We start from the raw sequence: 23079 nt of genomic DNA on the forward strand, positions 1-23079 counted from the left end.
TGAACGAGTTATTTTGTTCTTTTAAATACTGTAGAAGTACTTCTTTTCTGTGTGGTATTAATTAGCACTATGTACGCAGTCACAAAACGATTCTGCGGAATTATGACCCCATGGTAAAAGGTAATATTTTTTGGTCTTCCTTTATGAACCCAGTTGATGTAGGAATATCTTTTGCTGAATTTTTTTTAACTTTTACCATATAATCTTTCTCACTTGATAATGACTTAAACAATTTTTTGACAATTCTCTTGCTTGAAAATTCTTCTTTGTAATATTATATGTGTTTAAAAATGTATGATCAGTTAATGTGTATCATACTGTGAAAAAGATTTGCATGACCAAAGGTCTAATTCCCATGCAACAGGTTTGTGTAAAAGGAAGGAATTTCATGAAATAATTAGGAAGTTTACTTTAGATTAAACATATTCATATGTTAATTATATTTAAAGTTTAATTATAATTAACATGTGAATATGTACATGTAGATGAATACTTTAAAAAACAAAATTCAGAAAAGCTTCCTGAAACTATAAAAAAACATATCAGTAAACTTAGATCACAAAATAAAGTAAAGCATAACTATTGTATTTATGGTTTTCACATTTATTCTCAAACAAATACACAAATATGGCATTTTGAAACATTTTCACATCATCAACTTGCATATTGATAAATTACGATAAAAAAAAAAGTTCCAGAAAAGATGCAGAGTTATGGGCCCTATCATGAAATCCCAAAAATGAACAATTATGCAGTTCTAAGTTTCTTAAAATTATAACCGTAATTCAATCTGAGAAAGAAAAATACTACAGTAACTCTACTTGTATTTCAGAATCAGAGATTTTTTCTTTTATATTCCTGGATTATATTCCATTTTTGACATAAATCAATTAATTTAATCAAAATTCAGAGTAAAAACAAAATTAATATCAGGCAAATCAATAAAGGAAGGAAATTAAAATTTGGCAAAAATGGAACAGCACCATGAAATCCTATCTCACAACCGTATACAATCTTCTCTTCTACATCTGAAAATGTGTTAATATTGACGTTTAGAAAGCCAATAAGAAATAAGTATTCAGAAAAGAATGCTATACATCTGAAATACATTAATTTAACTTACAATTTTATGATAGAAGTACATGTACCAGCTATGGCTTATACCAAACTACAAGATTATCACAGCTATACGTTGATTGTTGTGACCCATGTGGCAGACTGCAGGGATATCGCATGGGTGGGGAAATAATTAAAATGGAATTCCCTGGAAATAAAATGGAAGTCCCTGCTTTTCTCCCTCAACTTCAAAATGCAGATGTATCCACTTTAAGACAAATAAACCAAATTGATTTTAGTGTACAGTCAAACTTTGATATCTTGAATATTGATTATCTCGAATAGTCGAATAACATGGTTATAATGTTTGAGATGGAAATCCTAATTAAAACACAGACTTTTCTTTATCATGCTTATTTTGTTATATTGAAATTATATTTTGAATCAAAAGATATCTCAGAGATTTTTTTTTCTGAATCTTAACTCCATCAGGTATGAGGAGATGAGATTTGACTGTATATAGTGATCACTAACTTAAGTCCAAACTTATACAATTAACTTGTAAATTATATGTAAATTATTATGTAAATTGGTTGGTCTTGCTAATATACATATAGATTTGAGACAAATCAAAAACCAAAATAAATTAAAAAAATGGTTCTGGTTTTGAAACAAAAGAATAATATAGATTGAAATTATTTTTCACTAGCTTACCCTATTCCCACATGACCCCTTTCCAATCAGATAGAATTATGATCTATGGCAGCACTTAACCATATTCATGGTTGGATTTATTATCACAGTTTAATTTAGCACTTATCGGTACTTTCAAACAAAAAATGAAAAAATACAAACAAAAACCATCCATTTTCATTTAAATAAATACCTCATCTTCAGAGAATTAGCAAGTTACTTTATATTGTCAATTTACGTTATAGATAGTTTTCGATAGGCCTGAATTTAAACCTCCCGTTGGCCGCCATAATACCTCAGTGATTTTCCCTCTTTGTCTTACCAAGTTTAAGAAAATAGAAGAAATATTTGGTGGAAAATCTTTATCAAATAATTTTTTTTAAATAAAGCTTCCAAAAATTCATATACTTCAGAAAAATAATGATTTCTAATTCAAAATAGCAAATATAAAAATTTTTAATTGGTTTGAAGGTCATTTGGAATTGGCGGCCAACGGGAAGTAACTCTTGGTCAATCGAAAACTATCTATACAGGGAAATTTTAGCCTGTGTTTTATTTTTGCCCCTTTTGTTTCAAGTGGGTAAATTTTAAAATGGGGCAAATTCAAAGAACATATAGTACTGTTTTTCTAAAAATTAATTTTAATCAGGCGAATTTTAAAACAGTGCAAAATTGTTTGCAAGTCTTAGTCTTAAGTGAAAATAACACAGGATGAAAATAACCCTGTATGTACAGTATTGATATAATTCGTACATAAACCTCTTCTATCGTTTACCAGTACTTTTGTTCATGACAAGTTAAACAACACTTGCACACCATGATATACATGTATATTGATTATATACCATTAAATACATGTATGTGTGATTTCTGAAACATTTTATCTGTAGACTCTTCATAATTTGTATTCAGTCCCATGTTGATTGACATCATTGCAATGTACCTGAACTCAAGATGTATATTTATATATTATGAGCATCTATTAAATGAAATGAATGAATTGCAAAATAATTACACATGTACTCATCATAGATGTATTTTGTTGAGATATTTTTATGTACTGTTATAAATCGATGCTTAGAATTTTTTCTCCCAAAATTTCACTAATAAAATTTCATAAATGTCAGAATCAAGCCAGAATTTCGAAATTTAACCCTTCCTTCCTCGACAAAAACTGCAAAATCTCACATTCACTTGTTAATCCAAATGACTAAATCAAAATACCATCACATGTATGATTCAGAGGTCAAAGGTTAGAAAGGTCAATGTCAATCACAGCATACATCCAAATGTTCCACTAACTGTGCATGGCAATCAGCACTAAAACTTTGGCCACACTTTGGACAAGACAACATTTGGCCGTTACCGGTTTCACTTTCTGAATCGTTGATTTCATCAAGGTCATTTAAAGAGGGAACTTTAAGTGAAAGACCCAGGTCAGAGTCTCCTTTATCAGGGGTTGGAAACTCATGACTATTTTTAGAAAAACTAGTTTGGGTCAAAGGTGAAGTACTGTCCATTTGCTGGGGACTGTCAATTTCATTCATATTCTGCACAGTATACAAGGAAGAACTGACGGTTTGACCAGAATGACCTTGATCCATTGTCCTTTGACCTTTAACCTGGTAACTATCAACAGGTAAACTCTTTGGTGGCTTAGGTTCTGGACTATGGCTGGGACCTCTTGCAGCAAGCTGGGTCTGAAAAGAAATACACAAAGATCTAGAACTCAGCTGAGAAAAGCTAACTCCAACCAAATACTTTTAGAAAAGTAACAAACATAAAGGACATTGTACAGTGGACCCTCAGACATCTGGATGCTTCAGTATCCGGACGACTTTTCTTTAACTGAACAGAATTTTTTATTGCTATTTGTTCTTGTTTAACTGGTAATTCAGATATCTGGACGATTCACATATCCGGACAAATTGACTAGGACCAAAGCGTCCGGATAAATGAGGCTCCACTGTATATTATGCACTTATTAACATACCTCCATAGAATAGCCCTGGTTGACCTGATTTAGATTGAAGTCATTATAGAGAGACTGGTTGGTGAGAACGTTATAATCCATATTTACTTGAGGCAAGCGGTTCCGGCCGACTGAATCTCTCTGTAATCAGAAGGTAACAGATTAATGTAACCCTGTTGTGCGTGGAATTCACTATACTGGTGTGGCAATTTGGACATTTTTAGTGAATTAACCATAAATTTTATCGAGTAATAGAAAAAAATGGCTGGTTTAGCGGATGATTTATGAGGCATTTTAGCAGAAATTTAAAGTAAATGAGGATGTTGGTGTAATTCACTCCTAATCATCTACCATCTCACCTTGCTATTTTCAGACTCGAGCTGAGATATTCGAGTTTTATATCGATCTCTCTCAGCTTTAACTTGTCTCATTTCCTCTTCTAGTTGAGATATCCTGTGCTGAGCTTTTTCTCTATCACTTCTTTCATATTCAAAGTCTTCCGTACATATTTGTATTTGGTGTTTTAAAGCCTCGATTGACTCGGAGTTGCTGCTGAGACAGGTTCCCTCCCGCCGAGAATTCATCTCCTCGCGGAGTTTTTCTACTTCCTGTGTCAGGTGGGAGTTGTACGTCAAGGCCTCGTTTAACTTTGTTTCAAACTAAAAATAGAGAAAAGAATGTTAAATCATGCTTTGCATGTCATGGAAACATATAGATGCTCTAAAGTCTAAAATGGGAATTAAATATGCCTGAATAAGATATTGATAAACCTTAGAAGAAACTACAAATATTAAAGCAGTAAAATAATTTTGCATGAAATTCAGTACAAGTATGTATATAGAGATGAAAAAAAGGGTAGTTGAAACCTTTTACCTGAAAAAATTGATCATAATATTATTCTGTTTCATTCATGACATTGACAAACTAATAGTACACTTGGGCATTTGAGGAATACTAGTGTATACAGGGAAATTTTTGCTTCTGTTTCAGTTTAACCCCCTTTATCTTTGACAAAATGGAGCAAATTCAAAATGGAAAAATTCAACTTTAACTAATTTATCTTTTTTAACAAAACTGTGTCTGCACCACTCTGATTAAAATCTAACCTTCCTTTAATTTTATTTTGATTGCTGTGCGAATAAAAAGAAACTTGTGTCAGTTAGGGGCAAAATTGATTACAAGTGTGAAGGGACGAAAGAAAATGGAGAAGAAACAACCCTGTAATTACAAAATGTCTGCCCCTTACCTCCTTCTTCTGATTTTCCATTGACTGCAGCTTTGTTTTGGCCTCCTCTAATGCACGGTTGATTGATTCCTCTCGCTCAGGCGTGACCACGAAAGCCTGGTTAGCCTCCATTTCAGCGGTCAACTGCTGAATTCTCTGCTCCTGCATCGTGTTGTAAGATTGCCAGCGATGGTTCATCTTTGTTACCTGTCAAGATGGTCAAATAATTATTTTATTTTGTCGTCATGATAGAATGATCTAGGATCATAATTAATATAATTAAAGTGGTACAAGTATAGCCAGGATTGCTTGTCCAAAATCTTGTTTTAGGGAAGTCTGCAGGAAACAGGAGAGCCAAATCAAAACAAAAATTTCCCTCTGGAAATATATTCTTCATTTTTAATTTCAATGTGACCTATAAAAACTATTACGGATTTATCTCTTCATTTTCAATTGATATATATTTTTTAAACACCTATTAAAATTTTTACCTCTCCTTCCAATTTAACACATACCTCTTCTAGTTTGGACTTCAGTGTAAAGTTTTCTTCTCTCAGTCTTTCAATCTCCTCTGACAACTTGTCTGACCCCTTTTAGAGGATAAAAAAAACTTGAATTAGTCATTAGAAAAAAATTAATTAACATTTTGTAAGTTGTGAATAATAAAAAGTATGAAAATGCTAGAAAAATAGATTTACACTAAAATACATGTAATATAGATATACATTTTGCACTTTCAATTTAACCCCCCCCCCTTTAAAAAAACTTTCTCAATCTATTTAATTAAATAATATAAAATAAAGTTTTTATGAGAATATTTAGGATAACTAGGTGGTGAAAGTCTGCTCTATATTCTTTATATACAATTCTTCCACTAGGGGCAATAACTTACCTTGAGTTGTGCCCCTTGTTTGGTTTTGCTGTTTTCCAGTCGTAGAGCCATCTGTTGGCACTGTGTCCCCACGTCCGTCAATTGTTGTTGTAGGTTGTTTTTCTCCTCCGCGAGAGATAAACACAACACATCTCGCGTACGAGAGCTTTCTCTTAGTTCCTCAACTGTTGTGGTCAATCGCCGAATCTGGGCATCTTTTTCATCAGCTGAATTCGACAGAGCTCTCTCGAGGTCATTCAAGCGAGACACTTTGGACTCAAGCTGTTGCTGAAGGGTGGAATTTTTCTGGGTCAGCTCTTTGACTTTCTAAATAAGAATAGTAAAACTGTATTTAATGAAATTGTTATAACACAAATGTTGTAAAGAAATTTGTAACTTATTATTGCTGCTATCCAAGCTGGGGTTTCCCTCCAATTTTGAAAGTTTATTCAGATACAGGATCTATGATTTTGTGTAGAGGGGTTGCTATACTATACAGCAAGGTACTTGTTCACTTTATGTCCCAAGCAGGTCAAATTAGATTTGACAGCTAGGTTCAGGGTAGAGGGGGGGGGGGATCAGAGCTCCTTAACCTAGCTCTGATAATATGAGCAATAATAGCATGATTAGGAGACCCTATTTTGAAATGTAATGTCCATAAACTGACCGTAATTTTACTTTGATCTCATTTATTTTATCAATTGTAAGACATTGAAATTTTTATTTGATATTTAATTTTTTATTTTTAAATTAGTACTAGGGGAAGACTGTGCCAGAAATGATAGTCATTCATTTGTGTTACTATGTTTTAGAAAGGCTTTGTATGTATAATTAACATGACTATAATTAAAGCAAGTGTATATTATTCTCATTTAATCACTACATTTGGGCAGCTATGTGTATAAGGCCTACAGAAATAAATTGTGTATTTCCGGTTCCCTGACCGATGCTAAAATATTATATAGCAGCCAACACTGAAAATTTTTTTGTATTTAAACCGTATTAACAATCCTAAAATGCTAAAATATTATATAGCAGCCAACAGTGATTTCCACAGTAAAAATGGCTGAGTGCTTGCCAATAGAATGTTAAAATAAAATGTTTTCCCAACCTACTTACCCTAGCTTTTTTTTTCCTAAGTTGGAATAGGAAACACTATTTTATTTATCTTGGCCTCACTGCCATATATTTGTACCAGTATAGCATGAAGGGCAACGCAATTAAAAAAAAATCAAATGTAACTTGCAGTCTAAATATAGGGAGCCAGATTGACTCTGATCCAAAAATTTTTCCAGGGGGGGGGGGGTCCACCCTCAATCCAAAAAAAAAAAAAAATACAACCGTGCTTTTGAGTGTTGAGCAGGTGTCATCATTTTCGGGGGGGGGGGGGGGTGTCCAAGGTCACTTGTACTTGCTTTAGTATATACATTTGATAACAATCAATAACTCTGCAAATTCCAGCCCCCCCCCCCCCCCTCTTGATAGGAGAGCTGTGTTATAATTAGTTCACATGTCATTATAGAGACTTTAAATCAATTTAGTTACAAAATAACTGTTTTCTTTCACTTGTTCATTTTTCAATACTAAAAAATATTATTTAATATATTTTAACTCTATTATATTATTTCCCAACCAATTTAACTTATTTTTCAAATATCCAAATAAAGAATATTCATAATATGTGATCATATAATTGTAATGACTAATCAAAGACAATATATTATACACATTTATACTGTGGTTTATATATTAAAATGTCATTGGTTGAAATTAAAGTTCAAGTGAAAACTCAGACAATCTATTAGTATTTAACAGTGGTTTTTTTGTAAACAATTAAAACATAATGTGAAAATTTGCATGTGGAATCTTTGATGATTATCAGAAATTCATCAATTTTATCAATTCCCAATCACTGAATTTTTCTATTTAATGATTTATAAGGCCAAAATTAAAAATATCTTTGTTTCCCCTAACCCGACCCTAAATTCTCAAGTTTGTTAGGTAAAAATTTTATTTTCTGACAGCAGCTTTTGAAATACATTCTAAAATTTAATGGAAAATTACCTTAAGTTTATAAATAAGAATAGTACAAAAGAAAGCAATTTGTGAACAAAATGCTAAGTATTAGATATGCCGTTTAAAAGCAAATTTCATGATTTATTAATTCACAACTGTTATTTAGTTGAACTTGTGAAATATCTCACGCCATTAAATTTATATCAATTGAATAAAATAGACAAGATTTTCAAATACGCAAAGACAAGACAAATCTTCCATCAGCAATTTTCATTCTTTATGGTTTATAAATTAATATGGTTTATGTTGTGACCATTGGAGCGAGCACAGTTGTACCATCAAAAACACACTTGAATTGAACTTGAAACACTGATCAGCTATCAGCTTCAGAGCTTATAGATGATCAATGTATTTTTTTGAGGGCCATGAGATTTGCAGTGGTTCTGGAGCATTTTGCTTTAGAGTTAAGAAGTAAGTGGCTAATTTTAAATCGCAGGTTCAAATCCCAATGAGAAACGTTGAAAACGGTCCTGTAAAGGCACGTCTTAATTTGGAGCAATGGAGAAATGTTTAAATGTCGTCCTAAGAAATCTCGAAGGGATTAAAAGCAAAGAAACAACTGATCTTCAAGGGCCTAATTAAAGAAAAATACACTGGACGTCTCAGGAAGCTGAATCAAATTTTAAACCTATTTGGAAAAAATATTTTAACAATATTTAATTGAACGAAACCGGATCTACAAATGATAAAAGTGCTATACAATGTCATATTCAAGAAGTTTTACCACTAAATAAAGTCATGAAGAAAGGACATCTGAATAATATTTATCAGAATGAATATGCAGACATATTTACAACAACTCCTATGGTTCCATAATGGCATACAGTAAACATAGGAATATAGATGAACTGCTTATTAGATTAAAACTCAAAATTAAATAAAATGCAGTGAAATTGAATGAAGTGTTCACTAGGTGGGCCCCTCATCTACTCATGGGGCGGGTCTTACCATGCACACATACCTTAAAATTCAAAGACAGGTTTTTGTTTGTTTGTTTGTTGTTTAACGTCCCTTTCGGAAATTTATTCACTCACATGGAAACGCAGGCACCTCCGAAATACTCTTAATTAGTCATGGTAAATTTTATTATCGAATTGTTTTCAAGAGTGAAGAATTCCTATTAGCTAAAAGCATAAGATTGAGACGTCGCCTTTGTTTTATGAAGAGCTAATGCCTTGTAATCACATTTGGACATCATTTTGTTTCCAACAAATGCTTGAAAATCACAGTAGAACAATGTCGGCCGTTTTGATAAAAACTGATATTGATGAAATTGTATTTTATAAAACTTGGTTAACAATAAAAAAAATATTTGAATCATCTTATTTAAAAAATCTTGAAACTGGGTCGGTCGCGTTAGGGGAAACAAAGGTATTTTTTATTTTGGCCTAATAATTCATTCTTTTGTTGAAAAAAACCCATATACATCAAACTAAACATCGACCAAAGTTTAAAATAATAATTATCTTTAAATTTTCCTTAAATATTCTTTTTTATTTAGTTTTTAATTGAAGTGAAAAAAAAAATAAGTAAAGAATATATTATATCAATTAAATAATCATAAAAATCACAATGAAATAAAAACTGTATCAGTACCAGGATGTAAAATATTCAAATTGTTTGATATGGACTATAATAAATATCGACCTGTATAAAAATTAACTTCTGTCAAATTTCTATCTAAATCTTAAATGGATGTGGTTAGAATACTTGACAAATCATGATTATGAAAATAAATTATATATGTAACTGTTTTGGGGAGAGGAAACACAGAAGTCTTTCTTTTAGTTGTAATGATTGGTTCTTTAAATCCTCCAATCACGAGCCAAAAATACTTACCTGTTGTAAGGTTGGAATTTCTTCCGGGTCGCTTGGGGACGATCTCAAAAGCTGTTTTAATCTCGAATTTTCTCTCGAGAGGTTTTCTAAAACTTGTTTCGAGGTACCGGGAATAAAAACATCGTTTTCCTCCAAACTGAGACTTGCTGACAACCCATTGTTTATTAATCTACTTTGAAAATTCCGAACAACTGTCTCTAATGTCTTCACTTTTTTATTTAGAGTAACACATTCCTGTTTAGATTCTTGTAAGAGTCTTGAAAACGTTTCTACTCCCCCGTGGCGGATCTTGTAGGCATGTAGTTCAGCTTGACATTGTTTCAATAGAACTTTCATATGTTCCACTTTCTCTTTATAGCTGTCCCGTTCCTGTTCAAGACTTTGATGCACAGAGAACGAAGACTCGGTGGAATTATTTCTGGTCATTTCTGTCGCCATCTAAGCAAAAGATTTAAAATGACACATCAAATTTTTAAAACGGTATATCCAACGCTTTCAAATACTCCACACCAATGTGAAAACAACACTCTCTTGTACAAATCGATACTGAAAACGTGACACAAGTGGAATGTCCTGGTCAACGAATGTCCAGGTTTTATGTTCCTGTGTAGTAAATATGCTCTAAAATCGATGAAATTTGGAAAATTTAACAAAATAGATTCGATGGACTCCAAAACTTTTAACCAGTATCGTAGAATTCTTACCTTTAGGCGCAGAATTAACGGGAAATCACACAACCCGATCCTACGTTGTAAAAGAAGGGGCTTTTACCAATCGACCTCAGAGCTATTTTTAGCCATTCAAATTTCGTGGGGGAAATACCTTATAGTCTGTTTCTCTTTAGAGATGTCAATCAAAACAACTGAAAGTCCCCACAAACGTTTCCGTTAAAAAATGTGTCAATGAAGTTTTGTTTTGTTTAAAATGAGATATGTGTAACTTCAAATTTTATTTTATTTTAATTTTATTTGTGTGTTATACACAATTCCTGAGTCAAACTCAAAGGGAATGCCATGTACACGTGCGACTGTCTATATAAATTATGTGTAATATATATCGGGGATGGAGTGAATGGTTACTTGATACAAGATTTATATCATTCATGAAATAACTACCTGCAATCTTTTAAATAAAAGTTCTTTTAATAACTGGGCGCCGGATCTGCAGTCAGGATATTTGGCTTTTTTTTTTATTTCATGACAACATGGACAATTACAAATTAATTAATTAGACAAGTTCAGTGTAATAATAAAAGACATTTGTCAAAAGAAAAGTGCGGTTAAGATGTTGATGATGATTAATAAGGAACAAATAACATAATACAATGTAAAACTTGTTTGAGATACCTTACTCACGAGGATCCAGGTTTTTTTCAGGAAGGGTAGCCAACCATGCAAGACAAAAATAAAATTTACAAACTTTAAACTATATTTATATTTTATGTGTGTACCGTACGTTAGGGGATGACTTTTAAAAAAATCTTTTGAAAGCGTCTATGTTAGCCTAATTAGCCTATTCCTGCCACAACTTTTCTAAGAATGGGGATTGGTCCAAGGCCACCTTTAGCTACTTAGAGAAAAACTTCACAAAATCCAGGGGGTCAGCCCCCTTTTAGAATCGTGCACATACGCCTTACATTAAAATATTATTTTTTGTACTGAGGGCAAAACTAATGATGCGTCCGCTCATGTTCTTTGGTCCCTGTTTTGCTTCAATGTTGTAAAATATAAAGACGATTACGTAAATGCAAAGGAAATTATTTAATTTCGTTTTAAAGCGACTACGTACTCCAAGTCCTGATATATCAAAACAAACATTGCTGAGGAAGTGACAACATTTTTGGAAGCAACAATCTAACTGATAACGTTATATGTCCTTTTCCCCGTTTCCAAAAAAGGAATATCTAACGATATGATTCATCATCAAATGATTACCAAAATTAATGTATCTTGTGCAAGGAAAGGAAAGACTGTATCGAAACTTAATTTTATCCGCATGACATTTTCAAGTGATGACTACTAGTATTATGATTTGACTATAGTAATTACAAAAGTCCTTACCACTTTGCATTAACCCTTGAAATCGACGCCGAATAAAGCTACGTCATGGATGCCGTTATACTATGACGTCAACTCAGACGTGAAACATTGCCTCATGGGACAAAAAAAAAATCGTCAAATTGATAATAAATTAAATGTCTTTACTGCATATTACACTCATATGGATCAAGCATTTCATGAAAAAAAAACAAAAAAAAAAACAACAACAAAAAAACAATGAATGATACTTACAAAGAAGCACCTGTTTTACCAAGTATAGGATGTGTATATATATATAGTTTTCTAGGAAAATGCGTACTTCATTATAAGTCATGAATATTCATTCAAATAATTTTTAATCACAGTGAAGTAAATTAAGCAAATACAGGCGCGGATTCAGATTTTTTTTCCAAGGAAGGGTGGGTGGGGGGTGTCCAACAAGCCAAAACAATTTCCAACCAAGACATTTCTTGTCAAGCATAAAAAAAAGCTAAACTCATTTCCCAATTTTTACGTGAAAAAACCCCAATTTTGGGGTGGGATGAGGGGTGGGTCGAGTAAACGTTGACTACATCAATTTCACACATACATACGTGTTTTCGAGGAGTTGTCCGCGTTTTCTAGGGGGGGGGTATACCATCCATTCTCCATTCCTCAGGTGCGTGTTGAATAAAAATGCATAACTTTAGCGCGATAACACGAGACTTTCGAATAAACGCGCAACTTTTGCGTTATATAATAACGTTTTACTGCATAATACGAAAGCCCATTGATACGAAAGCCCAATGAGCTCATTTTCGTAAGTAAAAAAATTAATTTTTCGCGTTATAACGCGAAACTTTCGCGAATAAACGCGAACTTTCGCGATATAACGCGAAACTTTCGCGATATAACGCGAAACTTTCGCGATATAACGCGTAACTTTCGCGTTATAAAGCGAAACTTTCGCGAATAAACGCGTAACTTTCGCGATATAACATGAAACTTCCGCGATATAACGTGAAACTTTTGCTGTTTAACCAAGACATTTGCTTAAGTCTCAACTTTCTTTTGATTTTGTGATCAAGTTTATTTATTACAATGATAAGTAAAAGACTATTTTAAACTTGGACTATCACAGCTACAATTCATAATTTATGTTTCTATAGGGTAAAAGTTTTAGTCCAAAATGATTGATTGCTTCAAGGGGCTGGGTGGTCGTGGCCATTTTTAGACTATTTAGATCTCCTTTAGAAGAAGAACTCCATATAAAATATACAAAAATGAAATGATCAAATTTTAAAACTAATATTTATGAGATTTTTCTTTGTCAAATGATAGTTGACAGCTAAAGATATCATATCTAAAAATTTAAGTTATATCTGGTGGTTGATTTGTTGACCCCCAGCCTCCTTAATTAACTAGTGGTACAGTTGTAGTAAGTGTTACTGATTAAAAAACAGCTTGAAGAAAGTGTCAAGATTCTTCTTAAAAAGTAATCACCCCGTGGGGATCCGGGTTAGAATAGGTCCTCAGTACCCCCTTGCTTGTCGTAAAAGGCGACTAAATGGGGCGGTCCTTCGGATGAGACCGTATAAACCGAGGCCCCGTCCCAGGTAGCACAAAACGTTTTCATAACATTATATTCCGGTTGTAAGGATGTTATTCCAAAACGTTTTTGACATAACGTTTGAAAAATGTTTTTATAACGTTTTATCTAGGTTATAATGACGTTTTTAGAAAACGTTTCTCAAAAACATTTTTAAAATGTTTTTCATAACGTTTAATACTGGTTGGAAGGAAGTTTTTAGAAAACATTTTTGCATAACATTTTTATAATTATAATAAGAATTTTTTTTATTGCTTAAAAAGCATTATAAAAAATGTTTTCATATTCCATTGTTTGAGAAAAACTATTCTAAAAACTCATAATATGATATTAAGAATATACACAGTGTGTTGTGTAGAAAACGTTTCTCAAAAACATTTTTAAAATGTTTTTCATAACGTTTAATACTGGTTGGAAGGAAGTTTTTAGAAAACATTTTTGCATAACATTTTTATAATTATAATAAGAATTTTTTTATTGCTTAAAAAGCATTATAAAAAATGTTTTCATATTCCATTGTTTGAGAAAAACTATTCTAAAAACTCATAATATGATATTAAGAATATACACAGTGTGTTGTGTACGTTGACTCAAATTTTAAGAATATTTATTTTTAAATTGAATGAAATTTATTATAAATTCCGATCACAAATGATACCAGAAAACATGAATGTAACATTGTCTTAAAATGTTTGGAAAACGTTGTTAAAACGTTATAGAAACAACAAATATCTCTATATATTTCAATTCTTAAAAAATATACATTTAGTATTTCCTTTTTTGTTTATTTGTTATTAATACTAGGTGATATCTTTTAAAGCATATTAGGGAAAACTAGAGGTACTGTGAGCGATGAGCTCACTAAATGATACCCCCCGCCTCCTATATGGTTATAACTGGTGAAAAAGTCCATGTTTTCCTGTGGCCGGGAAACCCAAAATATGTGTCGAATCAAAAAGTAAAATAGGAGGTGCACAATGGCAATATGTATAATAAAGATTCTGTGAAAGTTTCATCAAATTTCATTCAGTGGTATGAGAGGAGTTGCGGATAAGAGATGGGTACCCCAAAGCGTTACGGACGGACGGACGGAAGGACGTACAACGGACGGACGGAATTAACGATTACTATATACCCTCCCGCTTTTCAAGCGGGGGGTATAAAAAATTAAACAAAAATGTTTCTAATTCAGCTATTTTTTAATTGTTTTATATGCCACATTGATTTCCTAAAAAAAAAAATAATAATGATTGTGAAAAATGTATAAAAACCCATTTTAAAATATTTTTTCTAAGATGTGATGTAGTTCAACAAAGTAATGCAGTGCATTTATTCACTTGTGTTGTTTCCTCCTGGATAACGCGTTTATCAAAAGTTAATTGATTGACACAGCGGGATGCCGTGGTCAGCGCTGATGAAACCGCTCCTTGCTGCAAACTATTTCCACGTGATCTATATAGGTCAACTTATCAAGATTTTGAAAAACCGGGCAGCATTCTTGAGAGACAAAGAACAGGATTTAGGGAATATTTTACATCACCCTATGGTATGTTGAATTTAAAGTAGTATTCATCGTGTATACATGTATTAAGAAATAGTATTATAGCTGCATGTGTTTGTATAAGCCTGAATCATTCCTTGTAAACAATGGTAAATGATTGTATATATCTTGGATATTTGAGGGCGGTTAATTGGTTGTTTTTGAAGTAAACTGATCATTGAAGTTTATTATGATTGTGCATTTATTTTACATATGTATTATGTCTTGTGTCTAGTGTGAATTTTCTTTATTAATGTGTACTTTAGTATAATCACCCCAGGCTTAGAGATAGATTTTCAAATTGAAAGCTTCAAAACATGATTTAAATAGATCGAGTAGGTTGAGTTTGCGTGTTTGTGTGTGTGTGTGTGTGGAGGGGGGGGGGGGCTTAACGAGTTGGTTTAATACTTCTTTGGAAATGTAAAATGATTTGTATTTATATACAGTGTCATGTATATATTTTTCAATTTACAATTCTCAAAATGAATATCAAATTTTCATTTTGCAGCGGCTGTTTGCAAAGACTAAATATTACATGTTATGAGAGGAATTGGACAGAACGAAGTTTGCTACACACCATCTTTGAGGGATTTACCGGGGTATTAATTTTTAAAGGTATGTTTGAAATTTCCTGACACGAATGCATAACGGAGAAAGATTTATCATGTTTATTTAGTATATATTTTATAGAACTGTTGCCAAAAACATACACACTTTTCTTGTATTTATCGGATTTATGACTATGTATAGTTTTTAAATCTTCTAAAATTATTCTCTATATCTTTGTTTTTCAGAAGAAAACAAAGAAGTCCAAGTGCCAAACAGATGATTTCCAAAGGAAGAAGGATATAGTGATTTTTTTTATTATTTCAATTGTGACAAATCTTCCCTGTTAAGAAGACTGTTATTGACTGTGTGGATGTAAAAAAGAGTTCATGGATTATATTTGTGAAAGAGTTTAAACCAATTAAAACCATAGGAAGTACAATACTTATTTTGTTGTAAATTTTTTTTAATCCTTTAAAACATGTTAGAAATGTTCTGAAAACGATTTTAAAAATGTTTTGAAAACGTTTTCAAAAATGTTTTCCAAACATTGCAGGACAATGTTTTTGAAAAACGTTATGATAACGTTTAAAAAACCATACAAAATAACGTTGTAATAACGTTTTAGAAAATGTTTTTATAACATTTTGAAAACGTTTTGATAACGTTTTAATAACGTTGTTGTGCTACCTGGGGTGTCACAGCAGGTGTGGCACGATAAAATCCCTCCCTGCTCAAAGGCCCTGAGTGCCGAGCATAGGCCTAAATTTGCATGCAGCCCTTCACCGGCAATGGTGACGTCTCCATATCAGTGAAATATTCCGGAGAGGGACGTTAAACAATATTCAATCAATCAATCAATCTTAAAAAGTAATCAGTCTAAAGAATTTCTTGAATTTAAAATTTAAAAAATCATGTACAAGGAAAAAAATCATTTTATCAATTGGTAAGGTTTTAAAATAGAAAAAATATTCTGATGACTTATCTATCCTATTCTCGCATCATTTCTCCAGTACATCTTCCGAGGAAATTGTGTTTTATAGATAAGTTGCTGAGAGTTCCCGTCTGTTTTCATGTTCTTATCTGTCAGTCAAGATCAAGATTCTTGAGTAACATTATCATATACGCATATTACATTATTTTTTAACCTACGAAAATGAGCGCAATGGGCTTTCGTAGGGTCAAGCAATACAATCTATCATAAAAAAAAACCCCAAAAGATAACAATGAATTATATATACAATAGCCATATAGAAATTTATTAACGCGAAATTACGTGTCTGTGTAAAAGTAATGTTATATGAGACCCTTTGATTTTCAAAGAAGAAGGTACAGTTTAGGCTTTATTGTGCCCTAAAAATTTAATGAAAAACCTATTCCGGGGTGGGGCGAGTTGACTATACCAATTTCACATGCATTCGTGCTTCCTAAGAGGGGGGGGGGTATATGTATATCATCCATTCTCCATTCGTCAGGTGCCTGTGGAATACATAACTTTCGCGCTATGACACGAAAATATTGCGTAATAACGCGAAATTATTTGGGACCCTTTCATTTTCAAATTTGACTGTCGTATAAGAAACATGAAATCAGACAAGGACTTCTTCGAATTTATAAATGACATTTCCATATAAAGAAGATGTAAATGTAAACGATAAATAATTTTTGAGAGCTAGTCTTCAGAACTTTTTAGTACAGTATAAGTGGAAATTTTAGCGAGACGCAAATTTAGCGATTCTCCTTAAAAACTGGTATTTTATTTTTAGCGAGATTTAATTTTAGCGATTTTAAAATGTTCATTAAAGAACCTATTACAAATAAAAGGCAATAAATTTTTAGCGATATGTTATTTTAGCGATCTCATAAGCCTCGCTAATTGCCAAAATTAAATCCTCGCTAAAATTTCTACTTATGCGGTAATAAAATGTATTTCTTTATAGATTTTCTTGGTTTTTCACTTGTTGAATTTTTTTTCAGGAAGATCTCGCCACTGCCTTATTACTTTTTTCAAGCTTTTTTTTTTTTATCTTCATTAAAGTTTGAACTAATTGTTGATACTTTTGTGAGCAATGGTATGATCACATGACACAACCTCAAAATATGACATGTCTACAGTGAGTAGAAAAGAGACTTGTATAAAATTCCTTTTTCACATTAGGTCACCCATATGATGGGATGATGGGACACATGCAATTGACAATTTTACCTTATTGTCAGATTTTCTAACATCTTAATTTTATTTCAAATTCTGTAAATAAATAAATAAATTTCGTCGGAAGGAATGATCCCCCCCCCCCGAAATCCATAATTATAAAGTCACACTTTGGGAAAACTCGCATAAGCTAAGGATGGTTGGAACAACGTTGAGAATTAAGACAAAATGTGAAAGGGAGAAGGGGGTTATCCAAACTCAAAAAACGTTTTCGGTTCATGGAATTGCTAAATTCTTATACTTTATGTACAGCGATTTTCTATTTATTTACGCCCAGTTAATGGAATTAGGCTTATTTTCTAAGCACAGGTGAAATACAGACAGTTGCACAAAGACTGAAATGAAACTGAATATCTTGTAGGGAGAGGTCTGACCCTTTTTTTTTTTTTTGCACACATAACTTTTTACTATGGAAAATGTACATTGAAGGTGCCCCCTATTTTTTCTTGCAGTAAAGTCTATTAAGGGTTTTCTTCTAAAGTTTTAAACAAATTGGTACCGAAAGATTTTCATTACCTTTCATAAAAAGACCTTTCGTGAGTCTTCTTAGTTTTGGCATAGGCGTTGGGACCAGGGTTGTGGGGCCTATATAAAGGGTTATATCCCCTTCTATTGTTTTTGCAAAGATACACGTATACATATATAATATAGGCACGGAGGATTGGGGCTTACTTTCTTTTGGTTTAGCTCCCCCCTTTCAATTTGCTTCCGATGCCTATGCTTTGTCTTACCATCACAAGTCATCAGAATAATTTTGTCCTTCACCTTGTAAAAGTTTGGTCTCTCTTCCTCCAAAATTATTATACATGCATGCAGTTGCAATTGGTGTATCAATATATAAATGAAAATGATTCACTATTCTTGATTGCATATACTTGGCAATCTAACCATGATGGCCCAAAAATATCTATACAGTACAACCACATACACTTGTTTCTGAAATAAATGTGTTTTTATGCAATGGGTTAAAAGATAACAGAATCCAGTGCTTGTGAGTACAACTGGTACAAGGTCAGGCATCTTGTAAATTTGGCACCTAGTCAGCTCTGAATAAGAATCTGGTAAATTCAGAATCAGAATTTGGTGACAACTGTCCATCAGTGATTCATAAAGGCAAATAATATACATGCACTTTGATAAAACAGGGCCTATAACATCTCTGTGAAAGATACAGCGCTTGCCTTTGCATGAATTTCAAGGGATAAAATTTTATCTTTAACATAAACACCATTCATAGTACAAAATTAAACTTTATTTAAAAAATTGAAAAACAAAATGAATTGTGAGTATAAATCTGTTATCAAAAAATTTGACAATATATAAGCATTATGCGCAATATCCTGCATGATAAAATGACATGTATGTAAACAGTGCGTAGCAAAGAAATAGGAATGATGAACATTTTTTTGTTAAACATGAGCAATTCCATATTGGGACTTATAAAATTTGAGAGAAAACCTCATAAGATAATGCATATTTTTTTCAGATCCATATTTACAATAATATCTAAGATGTGTAATATGTGTAAGTTTAAATTATGGATTATGCTATCACAGTGCAATAAATGTCCAAACATATCAAACATATATATGGTCAATGACAAAAACATTTTTTTTTAAGTTTATAACACATATGCCTCATTGCATCCATTTAAATTTCTGTCCTATCACCTCAATGCATGATGACAAATTAAAAACAGGGCTAATTTAAAGAAAACAGCATTGTCTTTTACAATTTTGTTTGGGCACATTTAAAATGGTGCAAAATTGTTGTTTAATTTTAATTTTAAAGAGCAAAAATAACACAAAGTTATATAAAAATAACCAAATGTTGCAATATTATCAAACATTTTTTAAAATGTTACAAATTTTATCCTTGTAATTTATCAATCAACAAAAATATACAATTTCAAGGACACAGATTTTCTTGCTTTGCATAACAAACTATTTTGCGATGAACCAGATTTCGTTATGTCTGTTGAAGATTTGGAACGGACTGTTATAGCCAGCAGTGAAGAAGAATTCCGTGTGGAATTTACCAGCCTCTTTAGCACTGATCGCCTCCTCAAGTTTCTTGGCTTCTTCCAACCATGTATTAATGCTAATCACATAACCAGAAAAGGACCTGTGATGAAAAAAAATACTTATCATGTAATGTGAAGATAAATTAAAGTTATTGTGCCCCAAAGTTCACCTAAATAATAACAAGAGGCCCATGGGCCTTATAGGTCACCTGAGCATCATGCAACAACTTTCAAATGATTGAATTTGGTTCATGTTTTAAGCTAGATGCTATGGCATTCACAATTCTGAAAGAGGCACCATTGCTAATCATAATTATACACTTAGCAATTGTTTAGTTTGTTTACTTAATATGGATAAGCAGGGTAGGGGAACAAAAAAGTATGACAACTAATCAGTAATATTCAGCAATAATCAGGAGTGCTCCTACCACACATGATCCCCTGACCCTAGGTCTACACATTGCACAATTTTTGAAAAGGCACACTAGCTTATCAAAAATGTTTAATTAATACCAAGGAGCAGATTTCAAACAATTCATTTTCAGTATATAAGTAGAGCACCCCCTCCCCATTTTGGTATCTCTGACCCAGGGGCCTTGAAATTCACAATTCTGGAAGAAGAGCCCATCCCATCATAACTATGTTAATAGTTCATTCTGCTTATTACCCAGGAGTAGAGAAAAAGATTTTCATAGATGTAATGTATTTTCACCATATAATCATTATAGAGCCACATCCTTACACCATAACACCTGACCCTGGGGCCATAAAATTCACAATTTTGGTAGAAGCATTCTTGCTCATCATAACTATGTCCTTAATTAGATTATTTAATACTCAGAAGAAGAGAAGAAGATTTTCAAAGATTTAATGCATTTTCACTATATAATCAATTGAGCCCCGTCCTAACACCAGAACCCCTGACCCTGGGGCCCTGAATTTCACAATTTTGGTAGAGGCACTCTTGCTCATCATAACTATGTACTTACTTAGTTTATTTAATACCTAGTAGCAGAGAAGAAAAATTTTCAAAGAATTAATGCATTTTCACTATATAATCAATAGAGCCCTGCCCTAACACCATAACCCCTGACCCTGGGGCCATGAATTTCACAATTTTGGTAGAGGCACTCTTGCTCATCATAACTATGAACTTAATTAGTTTATTTAATACTCAGGAACAGAGAAGAAGATTTTCAAAGAAATAATGCATTTTCACTATATAATCAATAGAGACCGCCTTAACACCATAACCCCCGACCCTGGGGCCATAAAATTCACAATTTTCGTAGAGGCACTCTTGCTCATCATAACTATGAACTTAATTAGTTTATTTAATACCCAGGAGCAGAGAAGAAGATTTTCAAAGAATTCATGCATTTTCACTATATAATCAATAGAGCCCCACCTAACACCAGAACCCCTGACCCTGGGGCCATGAATTTCACAATTTTGGTAGAGGACTCAATGCTGATTACAATCATACCAACAGTTTGATTGCTTAATGTCTGGGAGTAAAGAAGAAGATTTTTAAAGATTGCACTAATTTTAGTGGTTTTTGCCCCACCCCCCATGTCCCAGGGGGGCAGGGACCACGAAATTCACAATTTTTGTTCCCCTTCACCCATAGATGCTATATGCCAAAATTGGTTGAAATTGGTTCAATGGTTTCAGAGAAAAAGCTGAAAATGTTTTAAATGTTAACGCACGACGCACAACGCACGACGGACAAAAACAGAGAGCAATAGGTCACCTGAGTAAACTCAGGTGACCTAAAAATGGACCTTTGGCAACATGTGTTATAGAGGACTTGTGCTGATCACACCTGTCATGTGCCTGTTGTCAAGACTGGGTACCGGTAAATTGGGGAAAAAAATCTTAGAAAATTCAATGTGGGAAAAATGGTCTAGAAGTATGAATTCATAGATATCATTTGCTGACTGTGTTTATAAATAAAAAGCAATTGAATCAACCATAGATTTTGGGAAACCTTGACTTTAAATGAGATTACTGATATCATCATATCATCAACTTTTTTTGTCAATATGCTAGTTTCCTTATATGTATAAATTTAGTATCTGACACTCTCGTTCAAATGGATTTTAAATCAAATGCATATACTTCACAATGTCACACATTGTTTATAAAATATTCATGAATTACACGATTGCATGTACTTCAATAACTTCTCTAATATTTGCACTTCGTGTTCACATTTTAAAATAATTCTAAATTAATTGTTATAAAATTGACAATTTTTCATTGGAAGTGCATATAAAATATGTACATGTATCAAATATATACCTATTATTTAGCTCTTACCTCACATAAACTTTCATCTGTGGCATTTTTTGAGGGAAAACCCCTTTTTCTGTGGGAGCAGGGGGATTTGCGACTTTAGGAGACATAAAGAATGACATGGTGAAATTATTCTCGCAGGCAGGACCAGGGCCCGGCTGAACCATGATCAAAACCGGGGCTGTCATCGCTATCTTTTCAGCTGTAAAAAATAATAAAGATTTAAAAAGAGTCAATTTTTAAAAAAACATTGATCTTTGGGATCACAAACACCATTGTATTAAGAATGTTTCCTCAATTTCGAAAATCAATCGTCATGGGTTGATTTCAAATTGACAAATCTTGAATAAAAGATAACATAAAAAATAGTTGGTTTACAAATTTGATGCATGCCTTTTTCATTTGTGCCATTTATGTAACGGAACAGTCTCCTGAAGTTTGTGTACGATGCCTCTTTATAGTCAATCCCTGCCGTGTTAGAAGACATCCAGCCTGAAGATTCGTACAAACGTAACTCATAATCCTGTAATAAGACAAGAATGTTAAATTCTTAAAATCGTCGAAAAGTAGGTCAAATCTCAAGGTCAAGGTAAAATAACATTTGATATATTGAAATGTCTTGCCATAGGTAATGTACAGGTGAAATATGAAAGCTCTACTTCTTCTCTTTTAAAACTAAAAGTTATGACCAAGGTGTACTTTTAGTCTATTTAGTGTGTTTCGTGACAGGAGGACAGACTAACAGACAAACAGACAAATGGGATTCATGTCCCCTTGCTTTCGCAAATTGGTAGACAAAAATTAAATGAAATATATTTCTAATAAATGACTATATGCATGCAATATCTAACCTTGTTTTTTTCCAGTACTTGATACTTTGGACAGTCTAACTTGTTGCAGAAATCCGGGGGCCACGTTAGGCGTGGGATGAATTTCAGAACCTCTCCTAGGGTAGTAGAAATGCAAAGGAAAAACAATACAAGTTCAAAGCGCAACATGTTCAAGGTGTCGTTCTTCAACTTTTTGTTCCTTTTCAACTTTCTTGCATAACAAGCAAGTTTTTGAGAAGTTGCGAAACATGTGTTACGAATCCCGAACCCG

The 23079-nt window shown here is 32.8% G+C and overlaps 2 protein-coding genes and 1 long non-coding RNA gene across 3 annotated transcripts; 1 reads left to right on the forward strand and 2 right to left on the reverse strand.

The window, feature by feature from the left end:
* Positions 1-2295: 2295 nt before the first annotated feature.
* Positions 2296-10560, reverse strand: LOC134263846 (centrosomal protein of 55 kDa-like). The gene is made up of 8 exons (XM_062746216.1): positions 10437-10560; positions 9733-10170; positions 5839-6144; positions 5462-5536; positions 4968-5153; positions 4081-4380; positions 3743-3862; positions 2296-3449 (listed from the first exon to the last, which is right to left on the reverse strand). Exons 2-8 carry the CDS (start codon positions 10168-10170, stop codon positions 3018-3020), a joined length of 1857 nt encoding a protein of 618 aa, XP_062602200.1. The 5' UTR covers positions 10437-10560; the 3' UTR covers positions 2296-3017.
* Positions 10561-14631: 4071 nt separating this feature from the next.
* On the forward strand, positions 14632-16134 carry LOC134263839 (uncharacterized). The gene is made up of 3 exons (XR_009991362.1): positions 14632-14905; positions 15408-15518; positions 15694-16134. It is a non-coding gene; the product is annotated as an uncharacterized LOC134263839 (long non-coding RNA).
* Positions 16135-18887: 2753 nt separating this feature from the next.
* LOC134263847 (heme-binding protein 2-like) lies at positions 18888-23079 on the reverse strand. Its single transcript, XM_062746217.1, has 4 exons — positions 22830-23079; positions 22372-22501; positions 22003-22180; positions 18888-19781 (listed from the first exon to the last, which is right to left on the reverse strand). Exons 1-4 carry the CDS (start codon positions 22974-22976, stop codon positions 19601-19603), a joined length of 636 nt encoding a protein of 211 aa, XP_062602201.1. The 5' UTR covers positions 22977-23079; the 3' UTR covers positions 18888-19600.

The sequence above is a fragment of the Saccostrea cucullata genome, unplaced genomic scaffold (assembly GCF_032062105.1).
Source record: "Saccostrea cucullata isolate Sc308-1 unplaced genomic scaffold, CSIRO_AGI_Scuc_v1 ctg358, whole genome shotgun sequence".
Taxonomy (NCBI): domain Eukaryota; kingdom Metazoa; phylum Mollusca; class Bivalvia; order Ostreida; family Ostreidae; genus Saccostrea; species Saccostrea cuccullata.

What these genes read in the sequence shown, in the direction of transcription:
- LOC134263846 (XM_062746216.1), bottom strand. Translation starts at nt 10,170, where the DNA reads ATGGCGACAGAAATGACCAGAAATAATTCCACCGAGTCTTCGTTCTCT. An exon ending in AACAAGGGGCACAACTCAAG is followed by an intron (nt 5,537 to 5,838) that starts GTAAGTTATTGC and finishes ATCCTCTAAAAG; the next exon opens with GGGTCAGACAAGTTGTCAGA. An exon ending in TCGAGTCTGAAAATAGCAAG is followed by an intron (nt 3,863 to 4,080) that starts GTGAGATGGTAG and finishes TTCTGATTACAG; the next exon opens with AGAGATTCAGTCGGCCGGAA.
- LOC134263847 (XM_062746217.1), bottom strand. Translation starts at nt 22,976, where the DNA reads ATGTTGCGCTTTGAACTTGTATTGTTTTTCCTTTGCATTTCTACTACC. An exon ending in AAATGGCACAAATGAAAAAG is followed by an intron (nt 22,181 to 22,371) that starts GCATGCATCAAA and finishes TATTTTTTACAG; the next exon opens with CTGAAAAGATAGCGATGACA. An exon ending in CAGATGAAAGTTTATGTGAG is followed by an intron (nt 19,782 to 22,002) that starts GTAAGAGCTAAA and finishes TTTTCATCACAG; the next exon opens with GTCCTTTTCTGGTTATGTGA.